Source organism: Lagenorhynchus albirostris, chromosome 8 (genome assembly GCF_949774975.1).
Source record: "Lagenorhynchus albirostris chromosome 8, mLagAlb1.1, whole genome shotgun sequence".
Taxonomy (NCBI): Eukaryota; Metazoa; Chordata; class Mammalia; order Artiodactyla; family Delphinidae; genus Lagenorhynchus; species Lagenorhynchus albirostris.
The window spans coordinates 83178096-83201690 of record NC_083102.1 but is presented as its reverse complement, the minus strand read 5'-3'; the positions used below and the strand labels follow the sequence as shown (position 1 = coordinate 83201690).

General features: G+C 40.2%; 1 protein-coding gene across 2 annotated transcripts in view; it reads left to right on the top strand.

Moving 5' to 3' along the window:
- The first annotated feature begins 671 nt into the window (after positions 1-671).
- The window catches only part of GNAI1 (G protein subunit alpha i1), a 90065-nt gene continuing 67141 nt past the window's right edge, over positions 672-23595 (top strand). The window contains exons 1-2 of one of the 2 annotated variants that reach the window (XM_060157211.1): positions 672-811; positions 1200-1368. In XM_060157211.1, coding sequence (XP_060013194.1) covers positions 1251-1368 — 118 coding nt within the window. In that variant the 5' untranslated portion in view covers positions 672-811; positions 1200-1250. Of the gene's footprint in view, positions 812-947; positions 1106-1199; positions 1369-23595 lie in introns of those variants that run through there. The other variant, XM_060157210.1, reaches the window with a different exon arrangement.

Genomic DNA, 23595 nt, shown 5'->3' with positions numbered 1-23595 from the left:
AACATTATCGTACTTTTCACATTGCTTTAAAAATTCTATTTCATTTAAAATATAAATATCTCTCCTATATCACTAAATATTATTCTATAACTTTTAATGCTGTAGAGTATCCCATCATTTTGGCAATCCTTGGACATTTTGTGGATAATTTTGAAAGTGGGATGAATGGACACAGTATGGAAAAGACTTTCTGAATAAAATTTATGGCACATAAAATTGCATGGATAGGAGAAAAAAATATGCTCTTTGATTCTTTATCTTACATTTTCTCAGGTTTGAGGAAATCCTTCAAAATGTTCTTTGCTTGTGGAAAGGGACGTGAGAGTGGATGGAAGGAGGGAGGAGAGAAGGCAAAAAGAAAACAGCGGAAGAAAGTTGACCTCCTATCGTCCCCAGACTTTTCTGTTCCCCACTTTACCCTCTCTGCTTTCTCCACGGTTCCATTCCCGGCCCCAGCTCCCTCTATTTCCCTCACCCCTGAAGGCCAGCTGACACGCGTTTACATTTGGAAAAACCCTCGCGCGCCTGCCCGAGCTGGGCATGCTCAAACGCCCAGGACTGGCTTTTTTCGGTTTCCAACTTTGGCAGCTCTCCCACCCGCACCCCTAAGGGGCAGGTCCGAACACATCCCTGGGTGTGAGTAAACGGGAAGAAATTATCACACTCCCGCGGAGGAATTAAGGTAGGGGACCTCGCCGCGACGTTCGGCCTTCCGGGGGCGCTCCCCAAGGGCGCGCGCGGTCGCCGGCCCTCTGGGGCTGTGGAGCGCCGGCGTCCGCGGCAGCGTGGGCGCGCGCACCCGTCCGAGGGGGTAATGTCCGAGGGGGTAATGTCCGAGGGCTCGTGTTCGGGCGCGCGCTCTGGGAGTGGTCGCGGGGCGGCGGGAGGGGCGAGCAGGGGCGGGGCCGCGGCGGCGCGCGGACGCCGAGCAGCGCCGGGCTTCTAGAGGTTGCGGCGCGGCCACCAGCAGGAGGCCACCGGTGGCTGTACCCAGAGCCTGGAAACGCAAGACTTCGGGGCCGCGGAGGGAAGCGAGGCGCGGAGCCCGGCCGTAGGCAAGAGCTGCGCGGTGCTGCTAGCTCCTTTGCAGACAGCGCTTCCCTAGGTCCGTTTCGGAAGTGGGTGGGGGTGGTGTGGCCGGCGTCGGGAGGAATTCGAACGCCGGTATCCAGGAAGAAAGAATTCACCTGTGTTTCAAGGCAGCGCGCCGGACTTGAAGGGAGCGGCGGCCAGCTCTCGCTCCTGGCACAATGGGCTGTACGCTGAGCGCCGAGGACAAGGCGGCGGTGGAGCGGAGTAAGATGATCGACCGGAACCTCCGCGAGGATGGCGAGAAGGCGGCGCGCGAGGTCAAGCTGCTGCTGCTCGGTAAGGGCGGCCGGGCCGGGTTGGCGGACGGGGGCCCCCAGCCGGCCTGGGGCCAGGGAGTCTGGCGGGTGTGCTGGGCGCGGGCTCCTCGGCACTGGGAAGCCCGGAGGGGACGTGCCAAAGCGGCGGAGGGCTCGTCTTGTAGCGCCCGAGGATGCTTTCGGAGCGTGAGCTTGTGCGGCGCGGCGCAGAGCCGAGGCGGGTGCCCCTCTCCCCGGTCCCCTTCCTCTCCGTTCCCTTGGCTGGGGGAAACTCGCCCGCGGCGGAGCAGGGGCTTTACTCGCGTGCCTCGGTGTGGATCCCGCCAGGAGCCGAGGAGCGGATCGCGAGGAGCCCCTTTTCTCTGAAGTTAGCTCAGCTTTGTGAAGATGAAAGGGCACTGGCTACAAGGAAGTAAAAGCACATCCCACCCTCCACCCCTCCCCCGCGCGAAAACCCTTTCTACAAGGTGTCGTATCGCGGTTGTGGTTTCCTCATGTCACGAGTGCCACGTTTTGTGAAATCAGTGCACCTTTTGTGGGGTCTCCGTAGGGTTGAATTGTGTTTTTCTGTTGAACTTCCTGTGGCGACTCAGTAAGTGTTAGGGGAGCACTGATTATATTTATCTTGCGTAAGGAAGTAGGCTATGCTGGACGCTGGATTTTTATTACGGTGGGGACATGGAAACCATCAAAGTTAGGTCACACTGGCTTCAAAAATGATACTCGAGCGGTGAAAACCGTTGTGAAAGGTGTGAGTGGGTCACATTGGACAACAGGATTCTCTTTTCTGCCGCCACGGCTTCAGATGAATGAGATTTGCCAGGTACACGCAAGGCTCTGATTTGTTCTTAGTATTGTACTCCTGGTGAAACGCTCTGTGGAGGTCTTCTGCAGTTGTTTGAAGGGAGGGAACGTAAAAAGAGTAAGCCAGGATTTTGATTAAGGGATACATTAGGAAAATACCCGCAGCTTAAGATTTGTTGATGTGTGAGTTAGGGTTTTCTTATGTTTGCATCCCCGTACCCCCCAAACACACCCTGTAGGCAGTGAAGTAGGTGAAAGATTTCTCAATCTTTATTTGCACTGGCAGCGACTGCTTTTATTTTTATAACAGTTACAATAAAACAAATACTATCGCACAAACCTGTTTTCGGTAAGCTTCTGTTTCATTGGTTTAATGACTGCAGGAAAAATGGTGGGTTTTTTCTCCATTACTAGTAGGCTTAGAAGCAGCAAACTTGGCATGACTAAAAGTAATAATGATCTGAGTCATTCTGCAAGTAACTGTGAAATAACTTTGCATTTTAAAGACCTGGTGGTTTTCTGCACCCCCGCGCCCCAACGTAAATCTTTCTCAGTTAATACTGTTTACTTAGGTTTTTACATTAATGAGAAATATTGTCTTTTGAGGAAGTCAGTGTATTTTAGCGTATTGAGCACAGAAGAGACACACCTTTGTATGGAAACGTGTAGGTCCTCCTCTTCCGAATTCAATGTGCTTGCGATAAAAATGGAAAAAAGGGTTGAAAAGTTCTTTTCCTGCAGTTTCTGCACTCCTGCTCTGTTATATTATTTCAGTGTGTTGTGTGACTCTGAGTTTGAGTCAGCCATCCACCATGTTTAAAGCATTGGAAAATGAGTCCTCTGGTGGTGTTTTATGCTTTACATAGATGTCTGTTAGAGAGAGATGGCCTAGGATCAAGGTCCGACAAGTTGGCTTTTGCTTATATTCAGAAGAGATCAGTGTTTCTCAACTTCAGCACTGTTGATATTTTGGGTGGAATAATTCTTTGTTGTGCGGACTGTCTTGTGCATTGTAGGATGTTAAGCAGAATCTTTGGCACCCACCTTTTAGATGCCAGGAGCAGCCCCCATCCACTCGTGACCCAGAAAAGTCTCCAGATATCCCCCAAACGTCCCCTGGGGGCAAAATTTAATCTTGACTGAGAATCACTGTTCTAGACTAACAATTAAATATACTTCAATGTGTAACACAGAACCCAAAGTTGCATCTCTACCACGAACTATAGTGAGAGCCGTCAGAAAGGTGTAGCAGAGTTGCGATTTTCTGAAGTTAGGGAATTTTTTTCTCCATACCAATAACATTAGAAAGCTTTCACAGTGATTTACAAATCTTCAGGTAACTGAATTTCTTCAGCTCTCTTTTCTAGCTTTAGTCTCTTGCTGTTCCCTACACCTTTTCTCTGTAGAAATTCCCGTCACCGCATCCCTGTCTTGTTGGCCCAGCAGTCATCCTCTTTGTCTGTCTTACTCCCATTCTGCTCTACCCTTTTGCCCAGAGTTCCAGCATTCTAGTTCCTATAAACAGAATGTTGGCTTATTCTTGGAATGTTTGAAAACATTTTTCTTTTTCCTAGTTTGACTTTAGCAGTGGAGGGTTGACTTTTGGTTCCTTTTTGGAGGTTTAAAGTTATACGTGTAAGGAGCTCAGTGAAATCAGTCCATGTAAAACACGGCAACTGAATCAGTTGAAATGTGAAATGTAAAATGGTCTCTAGGTAACCTATAACCAATATCAATTCTGTTTACATCAGATTTTCCTCCTCTTCACTTATTTTTTTTCTAATCAAATGATTTTTTTTTCATTTAAGGTATACAGCACATCTAAGATGGTATAGTAAATAGTTCATTGTATTTCATTTTTCTTAAGGCATGTGTTGTCATTTTAGACATTGGGTTGAGAGATTCGGGTATAAGACACATACAAAGATTTGGGCACTGGATGTCTATTTTATACATATATGTGTATATATACTATATATGTAGATATATGTGTATATATATATTGTGTGTGTGTGTATATATATATATATATTTTTTTTTTTTTTTAACTCAGAGATATTTCACTATCCTTATTAGGAGCAGTGAATTAGGCCTTAAAAAAAAAAAGAGGACCTAGTCTAATCCTTGACCTAAAGGAAATCAGGTCAGGGTTTGAGTGGTTCTAAAGATTTAGCTTTCAGGCTTTAGTATTAGAATAATAATCCTAAATAATGAAACTTATTTTAATAATTAAAGTTTTCTTTCCATTGTATATGGCTGATTGTCTCAAGAGAAAACATTTATTGTTATATCTTTGAGGATGTTACAACTTATCCTTTTAAGGGTATAGCATTAGGCCTAGGTTGTTGTTTCAGTGAGACTACATTGTACATATGGGTACTTATTAAATATCTTACGGTAATTTTCAAAGATATATGAGGGTAGGGTACATGCAAGTAAAATTTTTATGAATTAATTGTTCTTAAATTATTTCACTCTGGAGTTTCTTTTTCTAGTTTTTGAAATTTATTTAATTAATTAATTTATTTATGGTTGCATTGGGTCTTCGTTGCTATGCGTGGGCTTTCTCTTGTTGCAGCAAACGGTGGCTACTCTTTGTCGTGGTGCACAGGCTTCTCACTGCAGTGGCTTCTCGTTGCGGAGCTCGGGCTCTAGGTGTGCGGGCTTCAGTAGTTGCGGCATGCAGGCTCAGTAGTTATGGCTCACGGGCTCTAGACCACAGGCTCAGTAGTTGTGGTGCAGGGGCTTAGGTGCTCCGGGGCATGTGGGATTTTCCCGGGGCTCGAACTCATGTCCCCTGCATTGGCAGGCGGATTCTTAACCACTGCGCCACCAGGGAAGTCCCTTCACTTTGAAGTTTTGCGCTTGTATTCTCCTTTACTCCTCCCATTATCCTTCCCTCCACCCATTATCCTTCCCTCCACTGAACTCATCCCCACAAACAAACAAACAAATACAAATCCATACTCTTTATCTCTTTAACTTCTTAAAATGAGGTGAGGGACTGGATCTCTTCTGCTTGGTGAATATTTTTACATTGCTACCACCCACCAGCTATTTGAGAAACTAAACCGTTCATGTTTTTGGCTTTCTTTAAACTTGCCCTGTGACTTGCCTAGTTGAGAAATTCTGGCATTGCAGAACTTTTGATTTTGCATTGCTTTAGCCGTTTCCTTAGAGTTGGCTCAGGACCTTAGATGTCAGAAAGCCCCTTTCCTTGAGTGAGTGAATGGATATGGTATTTCTACAGGGGTTATGTGCTTCTCTCTCCCTCACCTACTTTGTATTAGCAATTACTTTACTAGAAGCCACAGGTGGTGTTAACATATGTTTTGAAAGTGCTGGTTTTTCTGTATCTTTTGTTTTTCCTTCTCACTTTTATAGTTCAAGTTCTCCTCTGCCTCTGGCAGCCTAGTTCCAGTAGACTTTCCTGCTTCTGGTCTTTGCCTCTAGCCTGCAGTAGGTATCATGCTAATGCCTTGCTCGGAAAACCATTCTTGACTTCTCCATTGACTGCAGAATAAAAACTTTCTCCTAGACCTGGCTTCCCTCTAGCCTCATACTCTTTTCCTCAGGGCACCGTTCTTCTCCAAACAGGAATAGTTGGCATATGGCGGAGCACATTTGCACTCTGGTTTCCAGTGTGAATTAGCTTTATGCCCCGCCTGCTTCCCGCACTAGCGTGAGACTTCAGGGGCAGGATCTTTGTAGGTCATCGTAACAACCCTTTCCTTTTGTCATGAGCATATTTAGTTCTTAGTTATGTTATCATCTTGTGTAGGATTAGGATTTACCTAGAATATAAACCTTATACTTTGCCATTTTCAGTATTGATGGGAATGTAAACAAAAAGGGAACAGTACAAGTAAATGACAACCAAAGTAAGCGTGCGGTATCTAAAAGTAAGTTGTTTGGTTTAAGATTTTTTTTCATATTTATAAGAACTTTTCACAGTCGTTATATTTATTTGACAGGTTAGATAAATTCAAGAAAATGACAATGGATATTCATTGGAGGAGGGTCTTCTGTGTTGTTATAGCGTTATAGTGTAGTGTCAGTCCTTAAAATAATTTCTTTTGGTAAGGATAGATCTCAGGTTTTTTTACTCTTTATTTTTGGCCTCTTAGCTATAAAGAGCATGAGTCTTGTTAACTTATCAATGATAGGAAATATGATACCTACATTATAGGATTTAGTCGAAGATGTTATTCAAACCTGAAAAAGATCACTGTAATTTTTAAGACAAAAATTGAGTCTCCAACCACGATCTTAATTTGCATTTTCTTATGCATTTCTCTCTGCCTTGGAAAATTCAAGATACCGCAGATTCACATGGGAGGGCCTGATGTATCTGTCACATTTCTAGGACGCATAAATTTCCTGGTCACATGCTCTGGCGCGCAGTTACCCAATGTCGGACTTCCCGGAGCGTGACATTGCTGAAGCTCAGATCCCGGATGGCATTTGAGTTGAATGAGCTAAGGTCAACTGCACCTAATCTTGGAGCGCTTAGGCTGCTTTCTGTCGTAATTTGTTAAATACTAATTAAAAACTTTAACAGAAATAGGGTTAAAAATCTTAACAGAAATGGGGCAAAACTAATTTAAAAACGAAACGTTCGTTACCATAACTTAGTGGCTTAAAACGTGCACAGTTTATTAACTTTACGTTTCTGTAGGTCAGAAGGTTACACCAAGCTAAAATCAAGGTGTCAGCCGGGCCGCTTTTCTTTTGCAGGTTGTAGAAGAGAATCCGTATATTTGCTTTTTCCAACCTCTGTCTAGAGCAGCGGTCCCCAACCTCTTTGGAACCAGGGACCGGTTTTGTGGAAGACAGTTTTTCCACGGGCGTTGCGGGGCGGCAGGGAGGTGATTCGGGCGGTAACGTGAGCAGTGGGGAGTGGCAGGTGGAGCTTCACTGGCTTGCCTGCCGTTCACCTCCTGCTGTGGCCGGGTTCCTGACAGGCCTCAGACTGCTCTCGGTCTGCGGCCTGGGGGTTGGGGACCCCTGGTCTGGAAGCTACCTGCTTTCATTGTCTCCTGGCCTCTTCATCTTCAAAGCTAGCAATGGCTAGTGGCGTCTTTCTCATGTAACATTACTCTCCTGTCTCCCTCCTTCACTTCTAAGGGCCTTTGTCATTAAGTTGGGCACACCCAGATAATCCAGGATAACAGACTCATCTCAGGATCCTTATCTTAATCACATCCGCAAAGTTCCTTTGCCGTGTAGGATAACATGCTCACAGGTTCCAGGGACTGGGGCCATGGGCATCTTTGGGGGCTATTGTTCTGTCTACTTTAGTCTGCCCTCATGGAAAATGCACTTATCCTATCCCAACATCTCCCAAAGTCTCATCCCCTTACAGCATCAACTCAACATCCAAAATCTCATCCAGATCTCAGAATCTAACTCTGGTATGGGTGAGATTCTCCATGTAATCCATACTGGGACCAAATTTCTTTCTCTCTGTGAACCTGTGAAGCTAGAAAACACATTACCTGCTCCTAGAATACAGTAGGAGGGCACAGTGATAGAGCCGGCAGAGGATACCAGTTATAGTCACTCTCGTTCAGAAAGGGAGAAAGTGGAAAGAAAAAGGAGTGAGTATTCAGTCCTGTGCACTTTCCAAACTACTTTAGGTTTCAAGGCCTACAAATAGTCTTGGTGACACTGCTTGAGTTTCTGGCCTCTGGACTCTGCCCTTCAAGTCATCCTTCCTTTTCAATCAAAGGTAGCACATGTTTGCAGCAGAGTAATGTTATCAGCCTGTTTCTTGCCTGTATTATGGTGATCTGACAGCATTCTTTCATTTTGTACCCTTTTTTTTTTTTGAGTTTTATTTTTTATACAGCAGGTTCTTATTAGTTATCTATTTTATACATATTAGTGTATATATGTCTATCCCAATCTCCCAATTCATCACATCACCACCACCGCATTAGGTACTCTTTTAATTTATCTTTTCCTCTCCCATTTTACTATAATCGGTAAGAAAAAATCAGGCCACGACTTAAACAATTTGCTTGGAAATCTCCTTGTCTAAATATTTAGATTTATAGTTTACAAGTTCTGCTTTCCACATAACTGCAGGACATAATTCACTTATGCTTTGCCACAAAATAACAAGGATCCTCTTTCCTCTAGTTTCTAATAATATGTTCCTCCTTTCCATCCCAAGTCCTCACCAGCAGCACATGTAAAGTCCACATATCTACCAACAGTCTGTTCATGACCGTGTTTAGTGTTCTCTGCCATGTTCCTCACTTTCTTTTGAGCTCTCACCAGGGGAGCCGTTAACATCTGTGTTTTTAACAGCGTGTCAAGGCAATCTAGGCTTTTTCTATCATGGTCCTCAAAATTCTTTCAGCTTCTACCCATTGCTTAATTCTAAAGCCATTTCCACATTTTTAGTGTTTGTTGTGGCAACACCCTACTTCCAGATACCCTCATTGATACCTCATGTATAAATTTAGGGAATGCATAACGATGGTTATTTTATATTCTTTGGTCCCTTATAATTTATGTGACTGTTATGGCAATAGCAAAACCACCAGTTTCTGGTGTTTCTTATTGAACTCATGGTATTTCACTTGAGGATTAGTGTGAACGAATAAGGCTTTCCTTTGTTTGCCTCCTCTTCAGTGTAGTTTTTCCTGACCATCCAGTCTAAATTAGTCTTCTTTGCTCTCCCTTCCAAATTAGACCGTTTTGAAATCATCTTGTGCGTTTACTTTTTGATTGTCTGTTGCATCTCTCCATGGGGATTGGCTCGTCAGAGCACGAATCCTGTCCAACTTGTTTATCACCTAATGAGGTGGCACGTACTAGTCTTTTCATAAATGGTAATTAAATGAGTGACTAATTAAATGATTAATTTTGAGTAATGGTCTTTTTTTATTTTTGTTTTTTTTAATTTATTTAATTTTTTATTTTTGGCTGCGTTGGGTCTTCGCTGCTGTGCACAGGCTTTCTCTAGTTGCAGCGAGCGGGGGCTGCTCTTCATTGCAGTGCACGGGCTTCTCATGGCGGTGGCTTCTCTTGTTGCAGAGCACAGGCTCCAGGCACACGGGCCTCAGTAGTTGTGGCACGCAGGCTCAGTAGTTGTGGCTCGCAGGCTCTAGAGCACAGGCTCAGTAGTTGTGGCGCAAGGGCTTAGTTGCTCCGCGGCATGTGGGGTCTTCCCGGACCAGGGCTCTAACCTGTGTCCCCTGCATTGGCAGGCAGACTCTTAACCACTGTGCCACCAGGGAAGCCCCTTGAGTAATAGTCTTTTAAAGGGAAAAAGTTGCTACATTTTCCTTGGGCTTTGGGTAATTTTAGTAAATTTAGGCCCACTGTATCCCCATTTATTTATATGTTTCTTAGCTTGCTACTTAGAGTAACTAAAGCCTACTACATTATTCCTAACAGAGTTCTGAAAAATAAAATTAATTTGGAGGAACAAATTCTTGCTGCATGATCAGAAAAATATTTTGACTCTTGGTAAATTAAGTGGTGGAGTGAAACGTGATTTTTGTATTTTCTGAACACATTGTTTTTAACAGGATTGTTACATTGCTACTCCACATGTTATTTGAATGCTTTGTTGTTCTGAATGCTTTCTTAATAACAAGGCATTAAATATATTCTCACAACCGTATCTGTCCTACAGGATGATGCGATTATGTGTAACTCTGGCTTTCTGGAGTCAGCAGGGCACTCAGAAGCTCACCATGGTCTGTTTATGTCTTGCCTGTCCTTTTTTTTAAAAATAAATTTATTTATTTATATTTTTGGCTATGTTGGGTCTTTGTTGCTGCGCATGGGCTTTTCGAGTTGCAGCAAGCCGGGGCTACTGTTCGTTGCGGTATGTGGGCTTCTCATCGTGGTGGCTTCTCTTGTTGCGGAGCATGGGCTCTAGGCGTGCGGGCTTCAGTAGTTGTAGCACGTGGGCTTCAGTAGTTGCAGCGTGCAGGCTAAGTAGTTCTGGTGCGCAGGCTCAGTAGTTGTGGCGCATGGGCCTAGTTGCTCCACGGCATGTGGGATCTTCCCGGACCAGTGCTCGAACCTGTGTCCCCTGCATTGGCAGGCGGATTCTTAACCACTGCCCCACCAGGGAGGTCCTTGCCTGTCCTTGTGTGGTGAGAATTGTCATTGGCGGCATTTGTAAAGTGTCTTTCATGTTTTTGGTATCCAGTTATGTCTTAAGTTTACTAAATCCTTAGGAGAATTTACAGAGTACTTAGGGAAAGAAAATGTGTGCATAAAGATAACTCCTTATAAGGGAAAATGGGGAAGAAGTGGTATAAACAGATACCCGGGGACATGAGCTGTAATATCGGAGTGTGTATTGTTGATCTTGTGGGATGAGGGTGTAGGTAGCATGCCTCTCAGAAATTAAGCAGTTAAGGATCTGTCCATTGCCATCATGTACTTCTCTCTCTCTTTTTTTTTTTTTTTTTGGCCGTGCCTCGCGGCATGCAGGATCTTAGCTCCCCGACCAGTGATCCAACCCGCACCTCCTGCAGTGGGAGCGCGGAGTCTTAACCACTGGACCACCAGGGAAACCCCTTCCTGTATTTCTGAGCAGACTTTTGGATCCTGATTGGTTGTAAGCTCTGTATTATACAGAAACCTGCAATCTAGAGGAGACTTTGCCATCTATAGTTTAGTTTTCTTACTTTTTCCACATATAAGGAACTTGGGCTGTAAAATGTTTTCCTTAAGACCTTGGGCAAGTTATCCAGTTCTTTAAGCGTCAGTTTTCTATAAATTCCAGATAATAAATGTACCTACCCTATAGGGCTGGGGACAAGGTAAGCTAATGTATCTACAGTACTTTGAGCAGTTGTACCTGGCACAAGTTTTTATTAAATATAAGCTGTTAATATAAATACTTTAGAGACTCTTTTCGATCAGCCCTCCCTCCCTGCCTCCTTGTGGATAGATCCATTTATGGTCATAGACATTAAATCCTTTAGTTGGCTCTTCTTAGCAGAGGGTGTGCACATAGCAAAGATTTCAAAAAATATAAAATCAATTGTAATTACTAGTTTCTGACCCCACCACAGCTTCCTTCTGGGGCTTGGATTTCTGTTAACAGACTCCCAACTGGGAATAAACCAGGTAAATATCTGTGCTAGGTTAAGAATTCTATAGAGCATGAATTTTGAGTAATTAGAAAACTTTACAAATGATTTAAAAGTAATTTCTCTCCATTTTATTACCCATTTTTAGAATAAATGCAGTAATTTCCTGCAAACTTTCCTTTTATCTTTCTTGAAAATAAAACACAGCTGTTGATATAAGTTATGAAACATTGAGTTGACTCAAATGAATGTGCCGTTTATCAGGGGAGCTTATGATTATTTCCTACAAATTTTAAAACTTTTCTGAAACTCCTTGTACTGATAAAGAGATTACTAATAAAACTCCAGAATTACAATGAATTTACTTTTAAAAGAGAAGCAACATCTCTTGAAAAGTGGTCGTAACCTTGAAATAGAAACAAGCATTGAATCTGTGACAGTATTTATGCCTTTTAATAATTTTTCAAAAGAGTCACTTAAGACTTAGCCTTGAATTACCTGGAATTCCTCTGTTTACCTTGCCTTTCTAAGGTACCCTCCAGATTCTTTTTTTTTTTTTCTGGTAATATACTTATCTAATGTACATTATATTTTTTCTTGTTTGGGCCTGTGCCTTTTATTTGATAGCGTTTCATGTATTTAAGAAGCATGCAACCTGTAAGGAAACCACATTTAAGATTAATATAATATGATAGGAGTTAGAAGAAAACTGCCTTCTGATCGGTAGTTCTGAAGCTAATCTTTTGAAGCATAACATATTTCTATGCAGTTTGAAAACTGATCCACTTAGTTTTCACAAACTGAGCACGTCAATGTCATCAGCAACCATGTCAAGACATGCCTGCAAGAAATGTGTTGTGACAGTACAAAGCGGTGATGCCGGTCAGTTGAGTTGCTGGAACTGATGAGAAGGTGCCCCCCCCAACTCTAGGCCAGCGCTCTGTACTCACCCCCACTCCTTCATCCCTTCTTACCCTCAGGACCTTCCCATCCTCCATGATTCTCTCTACCATCTTCACGCTTCTTTAAAGACTCCTGTGTCCTGCTCCGTAAGCATTCTCAAGACATGCCCAGCATTAAAAGTAATAAAATCCAGACAAAACTGTTCGTACCCTCCTTAAATAATTTTTCATCCCACATTTTGTCATCTAATCTTTTCAAAATATTAGGCTGCATTCCCATCTTTTTCACCTTCCATTCAGTCTTTAAACTGCTTTTTATTTTAAAGTTGTGGACTTTTCCAGTGGTACAGACATATTGGGAAATATCACAGACACTCATGGAACACACATCAATATATTTTTTTAAAGAGATAGTATCTTGTGACTTTTCTCTCTCCACTGGAGTTTCTTTTATAATTAGTTTGGGCTTCTCATTCTAACTTCTCTCTCTCAACCTCTCTCCTCTCTCCTGCTTTTTATCTCCCTATTTTTTGTGTGCTACTTAGATATGTCCTAATTACCTTCTCTCTTCAGTAATCAACCAATGTGCCTTTTAACATAATTGAGTCTTTATTTTTAATGCTGACATTTTTATTTCTAGAAACTATTTCTAATCTTTAAAAATAGTTTATTGTATTTTCTATCTTTTTTAAAAAGTAACTTTGATCAATACTACACTTACTTCATAATCTCTTTGCAAAAAATAGATTTTTTGAAAAAAAAATCTTGCTGTTCAGCTACTTGTAGGGTCTTGACTGTATCTCATGGTAAGTAAATTGTATCCTCTTGTAATTTTTTTTTGTGAGCATATTTTAACCAACACGTGGCCTGTGTGAATCCTGGGCACCCTGGCCTGGCTGCAGTTTTCCTTTCAGTCCTGTGGGTGGAGGGTGGAGGGCAGGTTTATTTCTCATTTACCTAACATGGTGTTCCAAAATTGAAGGCATCATCTCTCACCCACTTATTTGCACTTTCTCCTTCTTCCTGTTTTCTTCTTCTTAAGCTCCCGGCACCACCAGTCCTTGACTTCTTATTTGTCTTCACACCGCATTAGTCAAAATCTCCATTGACTTTATTTTCTAAATATTTTAGTTATTTCCCTGCCTTACTTCTTATCATCCAGCAGCACTGAACTTATTTATTCCTGTGCTGTTTTTTTGCCTCCCTCCACCCTTTGCTCACGTGGTCTCTGCTTAGGTTGAGAAGGGAGGCTCTTAGTCCCCTGAGTGCTCTGCTTTCTGCAGCCCCTCAAGCACGTTGCAGGTTCTGAGTTGCATCGATTCTGGGGCGGTGCCACGGTGCTGGGGGAGATGAGCTCAGGTGTTCTCTCGGCAGAACTGCACGTCTCCGCCAGGCTGCGTGGATGTGTTGCTGCCCAGGCGACTTTCTTCTCCCAGGATCCCAAATAGGCCCCTTTGCCTTTAGCCATCTCCTCATCCTCTCTCACGTACCATTCACCCCTGAAACTTTGGCCCAAAGAGGAGATCAGGATAGAGGTGACTCCCTGCCTCCTTTATCCCCATCTGCCTTCTGCAGTTTGCTCCTAGGCCACTGGGTCCCTTGTGGCTGCCAGGGTTACAGTCTTGCCATGTGACGTCTGGAGAGTACACCACTTGTATTCATCAAGTATCTCTCGCATTACATTCTCTCTTATCCTTTACATTCCTGCTCCGAAGTTGGTTTTTTCCACAGTTGTATGTTCTTGCTGCTCCATATGTGCTCACCTCGTTTTCCTAAAGCAGCTCTTCTTAAACTTTTTAATACACATAGAAATAAGTTGGCATCTTTTAAATGGGTTCTCATTCAGTAGGTCTGGGATGGGGCCTGAGTTTCTGCATTCCTCACAAGCTCAGAGGGGATGCCTTGGCTGCAGACCCACAGTCCAGTCCATACTTCGAGAAGCAAAGACCTAGAGGTGATCCTCCTGGATCTTCTCCATTTATCCATTTCGTAAGCATTTTTCAAGACTTACCCGGTCTTTGCCACATTCATGAAGCCTCCCATAACCTTATTAATAAAGTATTTAAAACAGTGTCTTGCACGAAGTAAGCACTCATTATGTTTTATACGTTCACATGTATGTACACACATATATAATGCCTACCCACTTAGTATTATATAGTTAACTTCTGATGTTAATCTGGAACCTTGTTTTTGTAGGTGCATTTTGAGAAAAAACTATTTGATGTTTTCTTGCACGGAAACATGCGCTTCCTGGAACATGCACTTCCTGGAAAGTGATCAAAAACTGTAATTAGTGATAATGAATCTTCTGTGTATTTAGTAAGAATTTTTACAGTGGATTGCTTCTTGTGATGATATGATTATTCAGGTCAGGGTGAATGTGACCTTATAATAATGTTTTTATGGACATTTTCATCTGGTAAAGTTCATGATGAAATTCCTTTGTTAGAAGTAAGTAAAAGATGGTTGCAAATTCGGAGCAAGTTTATAGCCATTGCTATTTGTATACAATCTCAGCTCTCCTAATCTATATGCACATACAACACATTTTCCACTGCCCTTAAAAGGGAATTCTGATCTTAGAAAACTATCCGTCACATTAATATTTACTGACAGGGACCTACAAAATGTGATTAAATATAGCATAAATGTTCTATTACTTCTGCTTTCATCATAGTATCATTAGTTGGTTGGGCTTACTTTAAGTTAGTTATGACATCTGGTTCTTATGAAATGTGTAAATTCATTCAACAAATATTTATGGAATGCCAGCCCTATGGCCTGCATTTAGGTATCTGGGAATGGAAAAATCTTTGGGAAGAGGAAATTCATTAGAGAAAGTATTCTTTAAGCATTTTACTACTAGATAAAAACAATATGGTTATTTTGGCTTGTTTAGTTGTAAGTTTAAGTATAAAACAATGGGTTCTGGGTTTCTTCCACTCTGCTGTTTGTCTTAGTAAGCCTTTGTGGTAGATCGTTTTAACTTTGCTTTGGATGATTGCATTTTACACATCAAGTTGAATTTTATTGCTTTTTGCCAAAAGCTATTAAAAAACTTTCAGAGCAGAGAATAAGTAATGAGCTCCACAGTAACTTACACTGTGCACATAGTGATGCTTAGTATAATTCAGAACAAACTTCCGGAAAAGTTATCAGTCAACAAATGTAGCGCATTGTAGTTTTAGCAGTCACATCTGAAATAGCTTAAGCTCTAATCTAAGAAGTATACGAAGAGTGATTCTGAAAAATATGAAACTCTAAACAGACGCTTCCTAGTGGCTACCTTTTGAGAGTCAGCTGAACTTAGGCTTTATAATTCACAGACTTGTGTAGATTTTGAATTTGTTTGGGGGTGTGTGTGGATGTTTTTGTTCGTTGTGGACAAATGTTATTTTAAAAAACAGAAACATTAGAAAATTCAAAGAGAATGAGTCTGTCAGATATGCAACTTATTTTTTCTGAATAAAGGTAGCAAATGCCATGAGGAATTTCTAGAATGGATCCATGTACATGGGGGAATAAGTTGAGAGTTGGACTTTAGTATTTTAAGAATCATATGGTATTCTAAAAAATAATTTGGTATAATGGTTTCATCTGGATTCTGAAAGTTAAGATTAGGTATTTAGATTTTATGACCGTTTTAATCATTAAATATTATGTGGATAAGTTTGCAACCAAGAAAGTCACCTTATTTGATAGAACGTTTTGAGTACAAATATAGAGGTATAATTACTTGTCATGTGTTTCCCATATAAGTAGTCTGTGATTGAAGAAAAGTTGGTTTTTAGTAATGTATATAGCATTTACATTTGTTGCATTTTCACAGTTTAGTTTACTATAAAGTTTCTAAAACTTGATGTATATGTCTTAAATTGGAGCAGTCAGCCAGAGCACTTGAGTTATTAAAAGTACTCTTTGAACGCATTTCTTCTGCTAATATTGGATTATATAATATAGATACAAGATTGTTTCATACTTTAATGCAGTCTGCTTTTCCAGTTTCAGTATTGAGATTTTATAAAAGATACATTCTTCAACCTTCTTGGGCGTAAAACATCCATAAAGTGTTTTTTCTTCCTTCCTAGCTGTTTCTCTAATGTGATATTTAATGTTTATATATCATTCTCTTAAAAATAAATTGGCATCTGTGCTGATAGGTATAGTAAATATCTGACATGATAAGTGTGTGAAGAATACTTCTGTTTTTAGGTGGGGCTCTTTATGGGCTAGGGAGTGATACTCCTCAAACCAGCTCTTGCAAAGAAGGCATCATTATCGCAGAAGACTCAGAGGAAGCCCAAGGCTCAAACTCTTTAAAGCTGGTGTGTCAGGAACCAGGACTGGTGCCTTTAGTTCTGGAGCTGCATGACATTGCCTCAGTGACTTCCATCCAGCCTTTGGTTTCCTCATTCCTAGAGCTTTTAAGTTCAGCTCAAACCCCTCTCTGCCTCAAACCCTTAATTAGTTTTCCAAAATCAGACAAATCACCTGCCCATCTCAGCTTTTTCCCCAAGCTGTGGATCATAGGTCTTTGGTAGGTGAATATTGGGCTACCTTTCGGTCAAGTGCTCACTCTTCTCTGGGCTAGGCAGCTGTGGTGTGAGAGTAGTGCAGGGTCATTGAGCCTGCTTCTCAGTAAAGCCAAGGAAAGGGCTGTCAGACTCTGTTTAAAAAAAAAAAAAAGCATGGTGTGGGCTTCCAAATCCTTTATATGTGCGCTTTGGACATTTGGGAAAATAAACCTTTGAGTAAGTTTCTTCTCTTGGTGCACTTTTTAATTTAATTAATTAATTGGCTGCATTGGGTCTTCGGTGCTGTGTGCAGGCTTTGTCTAGTTGCGGCGAGCGGGGGCTGCTCTCTGTTGCAGTGTGCGGGCTTCTCATTGCGGTGGCTTCTTGTGATGCAGAGCACAGGCTCTAGGGCTTGCGGGCTTCAGTAATTGTGGCGTGTGGGCTCAGTAGTTGTGGCTCACGAGCTCTAGAGCGCAGGCTCAGTAGTTGTGGTGCACAGGCTTAACTGCTCCGTGGCATGTGGGATCTTCCCAGACCAGGGCTCGAACCTGTGATCCCTGCAATGGCAGGCGGATTCTTAACCGCTGTGCCACCAGGGAAGTCCTCTTGATGCATTTTAAACAGCTGACATAATTGTGTGTGTGTGTAAAAAACTGTTTTGTCTTAATTGTTTACCTGTCATTAAATGTTTTCTGTAAATTTCACGTGCACTGGCTACATAATAATCCATTTTATAGATCTGCTATGATTTATTTAATCACACTAATCTTGAAAATTGAGATCTTTGAGTTTTATGATCAGGTATTATGCTGAGATGATCATATTTTATGCATATATCATTGCCTGTATTCCTGATTATTTCCTTAAATTACTGGCTTAAAAGGTTTGAACAGCTTAAAGGCTTTATGTATACAGGTAAATTGCCTTCCCCAGTTGTTCAGGTTTGTACCCCTACAGGTGGTATGTGAGGCTGCTGTTTCACCTCACACTCATGAGCATTGAGTATTCTCATAAATACTAAAGTACTAAATTGAATAAAATGGCTTCACATTGTTACTTTAATCTGCAATCTTGGATTTACTAAAGGGCAGTAGGAGGGCTTTCTGTTCTAAAGAAGTTAATCCGGTCCATTTTGAGATTCATCAGAACCTGTCCTGTAATACTCTGCATACTTTTGCATATATTTTTCCTCACTTGTGTGCTTCTTTCTCGATTTTGCTTTTTGACATACATTGCTTGTCTTACTTCAAGTTAAATAAAAAGATTGAGAAGTGTTTAAATTGTTAGACCATATAACTATGCCTTGATATTTTTATATTCACTTAATTATATATGCCTTCAGGATATACAACCTAAGAACTTTTTCTTATACTATACTTAGTATAAGTATACTTATACCAAGAAAAATATTTTCTGCAATATTGTTAGTAGTAAAAGCAAAATTTGGAAATACCAGAACTTACTCATCTTCAGGAGTGAATAAATAAATGAGCAGGAATGAATAAATACGAGTATATATTAAAAATGAAATATATACAACTATACAAATGAAATCCTATCCAGAGAAAGTGAGCGTATGATGAATCTCAGTGATAATGTTAAGTTACACATGCAGTTCGTAAAATGATATGCTGTATGGCACATCCATGTAAAGTTAAAATCTTCAGAACTGTACCAGATGTTTATAGGTACACACGTATATAGCAAAGTATGAAGAAATGCATGGGGAGGATAAATATCACATTCAGAGTGCTGGTGATTTCTGAGAAGGGATAGAGGGAAGTGGATTGTAAGAGAGGTATGTAGTGCTTTATGTCTCATGCTGGATGCACTACACAGGTGTTGATTCTCTTATTTTCTAGGTATTTCTGTATGACTGAAATATTTCATAAGTACACAGAAGTTTTGTTACTGTAGGCTAATTCATGTCAATTTTGGCATCCTCTTTCTTTGTGCTTTCACATCTGTTATTTCCCAAGCCTTGTTTACTCTCATTTCCATTGCCTTGTCCGTCATCTTCTTCTTTCCATTTTCATATAAATTAATCTGTTGTAATTCCTTCCTACCTGGACTTCCTACTCACACACTTTCTGCCCTTCATTCTAAATTAACCCTCGTGAGTGACAGCGTTCATCTTATCAGTAACTGCTCAGAAGTCTTCAGTAGTTGTGATTACTGACAGAATATCCCCCCGTTTATTACTTTGGTAATCAAGAGCCTCTGCGGTTTGGCTTCCACCCTGGCTTTCCATATTTCCCACGATGATCCCTTGCCAGTCTCTGAGCACTTCACATACTTTCCCATGTTGATGCCCTTCCTCATGCTGTTTTTCTTTCTAGGAATACCCTTCCATCCTTACCTATTTCCAGTCCTGCCCATGTATGTTCATGAGTAGAGTTTGGGACAACTTTCGTCAAAATTGAATAATATCTGGATCCTTAACAAAGAGGAAACAATTCTTATAGATTTCTAATATTCCTAATAATATTCCTAATTCTATATTCCTATAGATTCCTGACAGTTCTTATAGATTCCTGATTTAAATGTATTGCAGGATCACTTAAATATATACAATTGTGCAAACCTGTAATTAGGTGTAAAAAATCATGTTTCTTAAGCAACCACAAAGCAACTCTTAAGCAACCACAAAGCCAAAAGACTTACAAACAAAACCACGTATACAATTGTCATTAACATTATTTGTTCTGTGCTGGTTGTGGTATGAGTCAGGTATATATCGCCTTTGCATGTGGCATGCCTATGCTACCGGATGCCACAAAATGTCCCAATTCTCTCCTCCCCCTTCTGTAATTGAATTATTGGAAAACCCTCATTTCTGTGGTTCTCCCACCTTCATTGGTATAAATGCTTCGCTGAGGCATCATCTCTGATATCATGAATCATAAGGCTCCATAGTGTTCCCACCAAGTGGCCTAATTTTGTATGTGAAAAAAAGTATATCTAGACTTAAATCCGGGTATCACCAATAAATATTAAATTAGCTACTATCTGCTATGGGCTCTGTCAAGTGTATGGATCCATACACACATCAGACGTGGATCCTGCCCTCAAGGAGTTTAGTGGTAATATAAAGCAAAAGGAAACATTATTTATAGGAGGAATAAATGCTGGGTATTTGAACATATATAGGGAGACACCTGGATTTCAGATTCAGAGCTGTTCATTTAATAGCCCTTAAGCTGTTAAAGGATACAAGCAAAAACATTAGGTCAATGTGTTTATTTTGAGTTGATTTCTCTACTTTCATATTTATGTTCTTCATTCTCCTTTCATTGCCTCTCTTCATTTCTTTTTCATGGACCTGTTTCCTTCAGTTTTCTAGAACTAAGGAAGGTAATTTTAACCTCATGTTACAAAGTAGGAAATGGAGGCTTATACTCGTATGTAATCTGCCCAAGGATATACAGCTAGCATGTAGCCAGGCTGGGTCTTGGATATCTCTTGATCACATTCCAGGTTCTTAACACTCTTCACATACTGCCTGTCAGTACTTTCTTAGCTTAGATCTAAAGTAAACTACTGTTCTGTTATTTCATGTGGGTTTTTGCATTTGTGAAATTAAAGGGTACATTAGGGGGACAGGGCTTGGTAAAGAGCAGACATTTAGTAAATGTTGGTTGAATAAATTAACAATTATGTCTTACGTTGAAAGATTAATAACTATAATTTAAAACACCAATATTAACTGATACGCAAAATGAGATGTTTTAGCTAGATATTTGTTAAGGGGAGACTAAATCATACATGTTCATTAAAATAGTGTCAATGTTGAGTATGAGAAACCAACCTCTGGATCTAATCTCGGGTTAGTGTAGATTCAGTCTCATCTCTTCCATCTCCAAATCTAGAGCCGAAGTATTTCAAATGAAAAATTAAATTTATTATTTTTTAAAAAACTGATAAAACTAAATATCCTGAATCTTTGAAGAAAGAGTTAATTACACTTACTATACCATATTTACTAATTTTACTATACCATAGAAAAATTATGGGCTATTTTATTTTAGAACGACTTTTTTCTACATCAGTGACTTTCCCATTAACCAAGGTAACTAAAATACTTAATTTTTAAGAATATGCCACAATGTAAAAATACCCGTCTCATTGACACAGTGGCCCCTGCTTGATGATGATGGAGACTCTAAGAGGGCAGATTGAATAATCAAGCCTGTCATGTCTAATGTACACCTCAAGAAGAATCAAAGTATTCATTTTAACTTTGAGTTCCTTTTTTCTTTGATATAGGCATAATACACAGTTTTACATTTTTAGTTTAAGGTTTTGGTTATAAAATGTATATCTTAAAAATTGGTAAGCGTAGTTCATGCTTGTATTTTTCTAACTTTGTAAGTATATTTGAACACTGGTATGTTTAATTATCAAATGGGAATTAAAACCATTTCCATTTCTGCAGGTTAACCAGGAATAACCTGGTTATTTTTGCTCTGATTCTGTATAAGAAAAACAGTGAGATGATTAGTATGTCAGAGGTTCTAGGGCTAGGGTGCTTATTCCCTCCAGAATGCTAAAATCCTGTAAATATATAAAGGAGAGTTTCTGGTGAGCCTATTTTGAGGGGTCCTGTTAGTTGATGGCCTTAACATTCTGAAATATGGCCCTAGATACTTTACTCCAGAAACCATCAAAAAAAGAGATACATCCTTTGTTCCATGGTCGAGGAGAGGAAAAAATTTTTAATGAGCTGAAAGTAATACATTTTTTTCCCCTCGCGTTTAGAAGATTGTCTAGTTTTCTTGCTCTCAATCTTTTGTGACTTCTATTTTGTTTCCTTTAGTATAATTCCTAGAAATATTTCAAGGAGCCAATTTACAAAGTCTCTGTGGAAATCAGGTTTATATACTCAACTGATTTGATTTTTTAAGGAAAAATGGTGAGGTATACCTTTATTTTAGTTGTTATTTTTATGGTTATAATGGCTTGTGTTTGAGTTCTGGGTTGTAAATGTTTTGTTAAGGTTATACTTTAAAGCCTCTGTGCAAATACGGTGAATTTTGTATTTGGTGCAGTTATGGTAAACTAGGATTGCATTCTGTGCACAGGGGTTTGAGAAGTAAAGCCCTAATCTTCCCCAAATTCTGGGGAGTTTGCCCTGGAAAGAAGGGCAGGGATGGGGTGACAGAACCTGATTCTGTGAACTCTTGTATGCATTAATTTCCAGACTGAAGTTATCTGAGCTTTCATTTTTTATTTGGGTACTTCTTAGATAAATAATCTTGTACCATAATTTATATTCTTTACCAGAGTAACTTTATATAGGTTCATGGTTGACAAATAATACATTTCAGTTATATCATTAAGGTTGTTTTCTTTGTTATAATAAAGCAAATGATGGGTACATTTTACATTTAAGAGAAAACTATAAAATATCTCTTGAAAATGATGTTTTTTCCAAGTTGCAAGAACTTAGATTTCGATTATTGTAACTACAGCTTTGGCCTCAGCAATAGCTTTCTGGCCTGTGTTCCAGAATTATACGTGGAGTCTAATTGTGAAAGACTTGGACTTAATTATTAGGTTACAGATACAATATTTTTTAAAGTAGATTATTTTTTATAAAATATTCTTTCATCTTTAATGAGATGTACTGCTACAGAAGAAATACCTATTACATGTTATGGGGAAAATAAAATAATGTGCTGGTTATTCTTTATTCAGTTTTAGCCAGTTTTTGAATTCATTTTTAAGTGGATTGCCTCTGAATGTTGTATTTGTAACTAAAGTGCAGAGATTTTCCAAAATTATTGATTCAATAAGTGGGATTATCCAACTTTTGAATTATTGAGCTTTTCTTGGTAAAAGGAAAAGTTTAATGTTTGTTTGTTTGTTTTTCCGGTACGCGGGCCTCTCAGTGTTGTGGCCTCTCCCCTTGCGGAGCACAGGCTCCGGACACGCAAGCTCAGCGGCCATGGCTCACAGGCCCAGCTGCTCCGTGGCATGTGGGGTCCTCCTGGACCAGGGCATGAACCCGTGTCCCCTGCATCAGCAGGCGGACTCTCAACCACTGCGCCACCAGGGAAGCCCAAGTTTAATGTTCGGTTTTTTTTTCCCGAGTTTAATGTTTTTAATAGAATTTCCTTAACATGAATAAGGATAAAGCATTCCAAGAGTTGATATTAATCAAGCACATGAATTGTTTTGTTTTTGAATATCTTAATCATAATTGAATTGCTTTTTACTGCATAAAAAAGGAAACAAAATTTTCTTTGCTAGTATTATAAATTTCAAATAATTTCTAATTCTGTATTTCTATCAGACAATACATGTATAAAGCATAAAAATGGGTTTTTTTGGCGGGGGTGTGTGCCAGGTCTATAGTAGTTAAAGATTTTAGTGATTTCAGAATTTGGTTGTTGGGGTGGTGTTTTTTTTGGGGGGGGTGTTGTTTTTGTTCTGAATCATATGATTTCATCAAGGTTAAACAAAAACTCGTATGTGCTTACCTTCCTTAAATATATTTTATGTAGTCTAGTTTTCAAGACTTTGCACTCTTAGTCATTAAGGTGTCAAAGACAGCGAGTAGGCTGGTGTCTTTATTATTAAAGATCAGGGATTATAATTGAGGTTTTGAAATTTTAAGTAGCAGTGGCATTCCAGAAAGAATGATAACAGAGTTATTCAGCTGGATGTTTAAGAGAACAATCCAGTGTGTCACTGAGCAGACTATTAGAAAGCGAATGTACATATGAGCAGGCACGTTTGCCTCTTTTCCCGGTGACATTAAAATCAGAGCTGTTGGAGAGCAGTCTTTAGTTGTCGAGGATGCCATGCTCCTTTGCATAACTCTCCGAAACACTTTCCCTCTGTCTTAAATAAATATGCTGTATCGGTAAGCACTCACTGTGGGCTTATCATGTGCCATGCATACTGTTGGCAGAACTGAAAGAAAACAAGGGAAGAGAAGGCTCTTGTACCC